The sequence below is a fragment of the Abramis brama genome (assembly GCF_963993115.1).
Source record: "Abramis brama genome assembly, chromosome: 7".
Classification (NCBI taxonomy): Eukaryota; Metazoa; Chordata; class Actinopteri; order Cypriniformes; family Leuciscidae; genus Abramis; species Abramis brama.
Window position 1 is genome coordinate 527097 of NC_139969.1, and position 10004 is coordinate 537100.

The window sequence follows — 10004 nt, forward strand, 5'->3', positions numbered from 1 at the left end:
CTTTGCAGGTAATGGGGACAGATCACAGTCTATGAGACAGATAGGCTTGTGTGCATTTGTGAATCAGGGCCGCGGAACGACAGTCTCAAACGATTCCACAGATACAAAAGCGCATATTCAGGGGCATTTTTAAGGCAGAACACCAATGCAAAAGACTCTGAAATTACAGGTACAGATAAAGCAAAGTTGTGAATTGTGTTGTGTGCAAAGCAATGCGAGTAAGGACAATAATGCACGATTGTGTGTGGATCGCTGTGTGTGTGTGTGTGTGGATCTCTCGCGTGCATTCGTGGATCGCTGTGTGTGTGTGTGTGTGAGAGAGATAATCTCTCGCGTGCATTTGTGGATTGCTTTGTGTGTGTGAATCTCTCGCGTGCATTTGTGGATTGCTTTGCGTGTGTGGATCTCTCGCGTGCATTTGTGGATTGCTGCGCGCACATGTGGATCTCTCGCGTGCATTTGTGGATTGCTGCGCACACATGTGGATCTCTCGCGTGCATTTGTGGATTGCTTTGCACACATGTGGATCTCTCGCGTGCATTTGTGGATTGCTGCGCGCACATGTGGATCTCTCGCGTGCATTTGTGGATTGCTTTGCACACATGTGGATCTCTCGCGTGCATTTGTGGATTGCTGCGCACACATGTGGATCTCTCGCGTGCATTTGTGGATTGCTGCGCACACATGTGGATCTCTCGCGTGCATTTGTGGATTGCTTTGCACACATGTGGATCTCTCGCGTGCATTTGTGGAAGGTTTTGAGACTGTTTTCACTCCATACTATCTTTATAAATAAACCAAAGATTTGACCTTTAAACAACTACGTTCTCGCCTGAAATACTCTTAAAACTACATTTCGTGACACAATTATAGCAGTATTTTTAAATTACGCGGGGTTTCTCCTCCGCTATTGACGCTTGCTGGTTGGTGTGAGATGCATTCTGGGATACCTGGCTGTCTCAAGTTCGCACAAGTCACCACTAGATGCATCCTCGGTAAAAGGGGCGGATCAAGAACACATCCGGAGATTTGAACTGGACTTGGCTAGATGTGAACTTTGAATTGGAACAGTACTAGGGCAGCAACTGATGGCGTTTCACAAGTCAGAGATGGGCATAAATACATGGAAACGTATTTAAAATACAAATACAAAATACTGTGTGGAAAAATGTATTTAAATACAAATACAAAATACTGTGTGAAAAAATGTATTTAAATACAAATACAGTATTTTGTATTTTGAAAATACACAAAATACATGTGAAATTGGCCATCCAGTGCAGGTAGGCCTACAGGTCACAGTGAATGAAGAAACTACAGGCCTACTGACTTTTCATTCCTAACCACATCTCTGCCCTTTCTTTCTTTCTTTCTTTCTTTCTTTCTTTCTTTCTTTCTTTCTTTCTTTCTTTCTGGCAATTACAAATAAACTTATGCAAAATTGATATGGCTACTTATTTCTGGTTACAATGTAGTCTATTACTTGTGGTGAACACTATAAAAAAATCATACTGTATGTAAAACTGTGGGAACCTTTTCTGCTATCTAGCAAATAATATGGATGGGCGATATGACCAAAATCTCAATTTTACTTCACAGTAACAATATCATGGTTTCACAAGTCTCAATATCAGTTTTGATTCCACAGAATAAACTGAATTTCAAACTCTTTGGATTTTTTTTTTCTTTTCTTTTTTTTGCAGGTAGTTCAATGCTTTTAAAGTAATTTTGTTTATTTTATGTAAAGTTTATTTGTTTCTATAAGTTTATTAAAATTAGAAAGTGTATCTAAAATTTAAAATTAGAATTAATTTACATTAATTTGACACTATTTACCTCTTTTTTATTATTATTTTTTATGTACAATAACATTAAAAGCTGAAGATTTTTGTGGAGTATCATTCATCAGTGCTTCTTTTTCCACTCCAACGTTCCAATAATTCCTGCCCACTAAAAGCTGCACGGATAAATTTGCTTACCCCACAAATAGGCATATCTAACGATTTAAGTTCCATCAATTCACACTTTATATCACTATGATATGTAGTGTCATATCACCCAGCCCTAACATGCAGTAATGCTTTAAACACATTTGACAAGCTAGTTGATAAAAATCAACAACCTATGGAAGCTTGTTTCCGCCACTGAATAATAAATAAATAATAATAATTGCGACTTTTTATCTCACAATTCTGACTTTTTTTTCTCACAATTGCGATATATCAAGTCAGAATTGTGACTATTTTTCTCAGAATTCTGAGAAATAAAGTCAGAATTGCATGATATAAAGTCGCAATTGCGTGTTATAAAGTCAGAACTGTGAGATATAAACTATTCTGAGGTAAAAAAAAAGTCTGTCTCTTTTTCCCTTAGAATTGGACTTTAAATCTCACAATTGTGAGTTTATATCTCACAATTCTGAGAAAAGATGTAAGAATTGCGAGATATAAACTCGCAATTATGTGTTATAAAGTCAGAATTGCATGATATAAAGTTGCAATTGCGAGAAAAAAAGTACATTCTGACTTTATAACACACAATTCTAACTTTATATCTCACAATTCTGACTTTATAACACGCATTTTGCGACTTTATTTCACGCAATTCTGACTTTATATCTCGCAATTCTGACTTTATAAAACGCAATTGCGACTTTTATTTCACGCAATTCTGACTTTAGGCTAGGCTATATCTCGCAATTCTGAGAACTAAAGTCAAAATTATCTTTTAAAATGTTTTATTTTGTGTCGGAAACAAGCTTCCATAACAACTGGTCAAGAATGATTGGCTAACGCTATTTTCCCACTTGTCTGTGCTCTTTTATTCTTTCATGTTAACTGAAGTGAATAATGCACTATTTTAACTTTAATCAACAAGTAGAATTGATCATGACATTCTCACCTTATTCCAAAGAAAATCGCTGACCCAATGTTGAGCTAGTGAATGTCTGAACTATTTCATGCACAAAATCAGTACCCTGATAAAGAGGTTGACTGGCAAAAAGTATTTTATGTATTTTGAAAATACAAAAATACTCAACTTAAATGTATTTAAATACAAATTACATTTGATTTTTTCCAAAGGCTTTAAAATACAAAATACAAAATAGTATTTTGTATTTCAAATACGTATTTTAAATACATGTATCTGAAATACTGCCCATCCCTGTCACAAGTCCACAAGAACACAAGTAGCCTACAGACAAGAACGCATATTGAGAAACGGCTTATGTCTACCGAGGTGGGTAATCTGGTAATACATCATACATGCGTGTGTGTTTATGTCGAATTGCCGTAAAGCAATTCGTGTTTCGCGCTCGTTCTCGTTTTCGTTCTCGCTTCTCACGAGACTTCCGATTTCTATCTTGCCGGGACGGTAGTCCCCAAGTTGCAAGGTTGGTTTTCCGCCTGGGAACGCTGGGGGGGTTTAGGCATAATGCCTTAATTTAGGGATTAAGGCAATTACATGATGTCGTCGTCGTCGTCGTCATCATCATCATCATCATCATCATCATCATCATCATCATCATCATCATTTCTTGGCTTTTTTTAGCTACAATTGTGCTTTATAAACACACAATTATAGCAGCCAGAGAAGAGTTTAATTTAAAGAGTCAAGGGTCAAGAGCACAACTAAAGCAAACGCTAACCACCATCATGGTAACTTTAAAATACAAAATATTATTTCTTTAAACCGGAAATTAAATAAAGTAAATCTGGTTAGTTTTAAGTGAAGCTGGTAATAAGTGTATGGCCATGCATTTCACCTTTTTGTTTGGTTTATTCTAACCAAAATTCAACGACTGCCCAACGTTGGAGCCTGACGTCAAACAAACATTGGATTTAGACATCAACCCGACTTTCATTTTCAACCAAAATCCAACGTCTGACCGACGCTGTAGTCTTTTTAGCTGTAGTCTGCTGTCATTTTACACGTGAACTAAATGTAAATATGCTAGGATTTAAATAAATAAAAACACACATGCAAAATACATAGACCTAGGTCTACAACTTTCAAGATCATTCAGGCTAGGTCTTTTAGATGTTGAAAATGAGTCACATTGATTTACAATGAGTAATAAATATACTTTTTTCAGACATTTCAGACATTTTTTTGACATAAATTTCACATCAATTTGACGTCTTGTTTCCTGACATCAAATCAACATCGATTTAATGTCAATGATATTGACCTGAGATGTAGGGACCAGAAAAAACATGTCAGATTGATATCTTTGTTGGGCCTCTTTACAACCACAAGGAAATAATTACAAAATATAATGAAAATATGCATATTCATGCATGTCATACATGGTGGTCAAAATCTTGACTATTTGTTGATGTCAAAATGACGTCAAGGTGCCTGCTGGGTGGTCGATAAAGGAGTCACAAATTCTAACTACGTGCCAGCCCTCGACTAAAGATTTTTGTGGTTGACTAGCCGCCATTCATTTAAGCAATTAGTCGACTAATCGCGCATTTATGTTAATAAGCCATAATTCATAATAACGAGCCTTCTATATAATATAGACATAGGCTAATCAGCGCTCAAACACATGCATTAATCTCGCCACAGCGCACCGGCAAACCTAGCGATTATGAGTGTGTGGTGAAAAACAGAAGGAGACTGTTTAAACATTTTAATAATTTATTGGTAATGTTTTCTGTGTTGCAGAGATTAAGTCACGATGCTGACTCCTCATCTCTGCAGTGGACGAGTCTATGCACGTTTCAAACGGATTACGAGAATATTCGTTTTCCATTTTAATTGTTTCGTTTAAAAGCAGACATTTCAAGCTTTCTGTAGATATATTTCTCATATCTTTCTCATGACACACACACACACACACACACACACACACACACAGAACATCCAGAAAAAGGCACAATTACATGAAACACCCAGAAGAGATGTGGTTGAAGAAAGCCACAAGGATCCAGTTGAAGACAAAATCACAGAGGTGTAAAGAGCACCTGAAAAACACACTTCAGTAAAAGTATAGAGAAACATCACAGCGAAAATTACTCCATTACAAGTTACAAGTCACCAATTCCAATATATTTGAGTAAAAGTATTAGAGTGTCTGATTTAAACAGTTCTTAAGTATTTTGCTAATTCTGATCCACAAAGATGCACCTCGACACCTGAGAGACATTCCTGTGAAAATAAGAAACAACTGATTTGTAAGATGAGAAATCGTGTTTATTTTCTAAATTCAAAATAAAACCGAACGCCTAAATATTGCAATAAATAAAGGTGGACACTTAAACGTCTACAAACTCTCAAGCCTCAGTTCAGCTCAAGTGCACAAAAAGGCCGTTAGTAAACCAGTATCCTTCAAAAAGTCTCGTCAGTATAGTGGATAGACAAAATAATGTTAAGTAAAATTAAATAGTCATATAGTCTACTTCATAGACTGTAAAAAAAGATGGACGATGCTTCTTCCATTGATGAGAACTGAAGCCCGCCAGTGTCCCGATATGGCGCTGACATATTGGAACTTGAGTCTGCGCAGTAGCGATCTCGGGACCAGACCCGCGCTGTAGCGATCTCGGGACCAGACCCGCGCAGTAGCGATCGGGACCAGACCCGCGCAGTAGCGATCTCGGGACCAGACCCGCGCAGTAGCGATCTCGGGACCAGACCCGCGCAGTAGCGATCGGGACCAGACCCGCGCAGTAGCGATCTCGGGACCAGACCCGCGCAGTAGCGATCGGGACCAGACCCGCGCAGTAGCGATCTCGGGACCAGACCCGCGCAGTAGCGATCGGGACCAGACCCGCGCAGTAGCGATCGGGACCAGACCCGCGCAGTAGCGATCTCGGGACCAGACCCGCGCAGTAGCGATCGGGACCAGACCCGCGCAGTAGCGATCTCGGGACCAGACCCGCGCAGTAGCGATCTCGGGACCAGACCCGCGCAGTAGCGATCGGGACCAGACCCGCGCAGTAGCGATCTCGGGACCAGACCCGCGCAGTAGCGATCGGGACCAGACCCGCGCAGTAGCGATCTCGGGACCAGACCCGCGCAGTAGCGATCTCGGGACCAGACCCGCGCAGTAGCGATCGGGACCAGACCCGCGCAGTAGCGATCGGGACCAGACCCGCGCAGTAGCGATCTCGGGACCAGACCCGCGCAGTAGCGATCTCGGGACCAGACCCGCGCAGTAGCGATCTCGGGACCAGACCCGCGCAGTAGCGATCGGGACCAGACCCGCGCAGTAGCGATCTCGGGACCAGACCCGCGCAGTAGCGATCGGGACCAGACCCGCGCAGTAGCGATCTCGGGACCAGACCCGCGCAGTAGCGATCTCGGGACCAGACCCGCGCAGTAGCGATCGGGACCAGACCCGCGCAGTAGCGATCGGGACCAGACCCGCGCAGTAGCGATCTCGGGACCAGACCCGCGCAGTAGCGATCGGGACCAGACCCGCGCAGTAGCGATCGGGACCAGACCCGCGCAGTAGCGATCGGGACCAGACCCGCGCAGTAGCGATCTCGGGACCAGACCCGCGCAGTAGCGATCGGGACCAGACCCGCGCAGTAGCGATCGGGACCAGACCCGCGCAGTAGCGATCTCGGGACCAGACCCGCGCAGTAGCGAGCAGGAAGTAAAGCCGCGAAATCAACGCTCCGCCCTCACTCTCGCAGAGAGAGTGCATTCTGCACACTTTTTTAAAAATTGATTGCAGTACGACAAGAGGCTTGTTAAAATAAAGTAAATACAATCTCCTCAGTCCTCCGAAGATCCCCAAAAAATGTCCGTTGGTGCTTCAGTGACTACTTCGCTCAGAGAACCTGTCAATCACAGCTGTCAATCATGACGTTACACCACCGCATCACGTAACTAACTAAAAACCAACTTATTTTTGAAACAGACACTTGAACTAACATCAGCGTGATAAAAACGACTGCAAATGAAAGAAACCACCTTTGGAAAAAAGATATTTGAAGTGTAATTTAATTGTTTAGTTGGTCTCACGTCCCGTTGAATAACACGGGGAGGCGGGGCTTATGACCTATACTAGGACCAGCCACCGGGGGGCGATCGAGACATTTTGGCTTCACTTTTCAGGGCTTGTGCGGCACGCTTGGTCTACTTGCACTGGATGTGCTGGTTTCGGCCTCATCATGACCTCATCGTGACCTCATCATGACCTCATCACGACCTCATCACCTAAATCAAACACCTGCGATTCACCAACCACCTGCTAATGCACTCGCATTAAAGTAGATCATGTAAAGTAATGTAAAGTAGCCTTGTGGATGAGTTTGTGTGAGTAGAGGCGAAACACACAGATGTAGTTCCTTCACTGCCCTGTAGATGGCGATATCACTTCTTAAAAGTTAGTGCCATGCAAAATGTAATGTGTAATTGCATTACTCATCACAAATGTATTGGAGTAAAAAGTACATTTACTTTTAAAAAAATGTAGTCAGGCAGAGACTAAAAGTTGCTAATATATTTGATACTCAGTAAAACTACAAAGTAGCCAAAAAGAAACTTATATACAGCGACTAATTACATTTACTCCAATACTTTACATCATTATTTTTGCACACACCAAACAGGTTGTTGTTGTTCATTATTGTTAATGTGCGCATTATTGAAAAAAAGAAAAAGCTTGACATATTTTTGTATATATTCAGGAGAGATGTTGTAATATGTAATACGCTATGGACGATTACCGGGAATGCATGTAACGTTGATGTGAAGATGCTGTCGAGTAACACTCCAACCTCGAACTTACATGTTTAGATCTCCGTTGTTTACAAAAGGATGTTTATTGACTGCATGAAGTGAAAAAAGAAATGCATTTATGTTTATGTTAAAACGCATGTCATGTAATAGCCTGTGTGCGAGTAAAGGTTTGTTCCACTGATCTATATAATGACATAATGTCATTAATAATAATGTAATAATGTCATTCTATTTAGATCAGTGGTTTGTTCCTACAGGGACAGTGTTTCAGAAATGAACTGAGTCACAGGTTATTTGCCTATGATAATTATTTCCATATCGTACCACGTGCACAATGTGCGGACCTACTCAATGCACCAGTGTTTATTGTTTACAGTGTTACAGGGTGTTACAGAGTATGCAAACTGCAATTTAGGACATTTTGCAAAACCTTTTTTTTTCATGGCTGAAAACAGACTAATTTCACACACAGCAGAACAAGGGGGTGAAAAACACGCTCACACAGAACAGGAGAAGAAAAGCAGCGAGAAATGTCTTTTGATTTAGTCATTTATGGATCACGAACAAATCAGGTCTGATCGCTTCCGCTTCCGCTTCCGCCTGTCCGAGAACGTGTTCGGCTAACATCGCTAGCTGTCTTTGTTTTTGCTGTTTCATTCGCTCAAATATCTAAATGTTAGTGAGACGAAGAAATATAAAAATAAAATAGTCACTATTAAACAAAAATAGTTGTTAAATCTATTAAATCGGAATATTAGTAGCCAATTGGTGAATCATCATCATTCTAAAATTTAAATCTTTTACAAACACCCGATTTCTGAAAAACTATTATGAATCTAAAATTATTAATATTTTTCCACTCACTATGGTAGCCTAATATACTGTTAAAATTGTTAATTTATTTATTTAAATCCAATTTGTGTAATTGTATTTATTTTAATTAATAAATTAATAACTATTTTTCTTTGAATCACATTAGTCAGTGATTTTAATCTTATTCATTCATTTGAATAATATTACTTATTGTTCTCCGTCACTCCCAGTTTTGTGCTATATTTTTATATTAGTATAAAAGCGAAAACCCGTCCCGAAATGACTCAACCCAATGACTTTCATCATCATTTTCTAATGCATTTATTTACCAAACTTTTCAGGAATTATGTTTTTTCTTCATTTTGTTTCACCAACAGAAACTAGTGGTTTTTCCTCAGTGCATTAATGTACAAAATCAGAAGTACAGTACTCACTAAACAAGAACAGAAGCCATTCATATTTTCAAAGTCAAATGCATATCCATAAATCAGTTAGGGATGTGCATTCGTAAAGGACTGTAATGCAAAACTTCTACTTAAAACAGTGATAAACGTTAAGGTCTGGTTTGTTTTCATGCTTCGAGGTTTCTATGAGACTGAGTGCTGCATCTTCTCATGACTTTTGATCTCCATGTATTTGGCGGACTGATAAGCGCTGATGTGGTCGATCTTCCCGTTGACGAGGACGGGATGCTGGATGTGGTTTTCCGGAGAACGCATGAAGCTCTTCTCCATCTTGTGCTCCAGCTGCATGTGATTCTGAGGCGGGAGACCGAGACAAGCCCTGCACAACACACACACACACTCAATATCAGGCATGATTTAACACTCATCCTTCACTCGGGTCATTTGACCCTAAATAAAACAAAAAAACAAATTGTGTTTATCAGAGGGGTCTGAGACTCCAGGACTTTTGTCGCACTTGAACCACAAATACACGGGAAAAAAAACAAAAAATGCTTAAAATTCAGACTTAAAATGCTAAAACTTTGTTTTAAAATGTCATTTAAAAAGACATTTATAATGTCTACATGTGTATGTGAATGCACACTGAAGAAACTGACTTTAGGACCCAGAGGAACAGCTCATTTGCTCCATATAGAGATATAAGGCCATCAAGAGTCATGAAATATCATCTTATATTATTATTTTTCCACAAGAGGTCAAAGACGCCCAATGTAAGATATTTAGAGCTGAATTAAAAGGTTTATGCATGAAATTGACCCTTCGCAAAGACCCGCCCCCCTTAGTTACTGTCGCTATGTCCGACAAGCTACGCTGCTCTCACGCCACACGCCACACCATGTTCTCACGCAGTGAAAAATACATCGCGGAGCAGAGAGGAGACTGACAACACGCTGACAGACAGGACAGACCAGGTTACTTTTCGGTTACTTTTGATATTAAACATATTAAACAAAGTCTCACCTTTCAAATTTGGTCATTTTTTAAAAGAAATTTAAACGATACATACCGTTTTGTGGCTCTTAA

General features: G+C 40.2%; 1 protein-coding gene across 1 annotated transcript in view; it reads right to left on the reverse strand.

Annotated features, from left to right (window-relative positions):
* Positions 1-8041: 8041 nt before the first annotated feature.
* Positions 8042-10004, reverse strand: part of LOC311087133 (inositol-3-phosphate synthase 1-A-like) — a 17506-nt gene continuing 15543 nt past the window's right edge. The window contains exon 11 of the mRNA XM_084120390.1: positions 8042-9297. Coding sequence (XP_083976516.1) covers positions 9102-9297 — 196 coding nt within the window. The 3' untranslated portion in view covers positions 8042-9101. The remainder of the gene's footprint in view (positions 9298-10004) is intronic.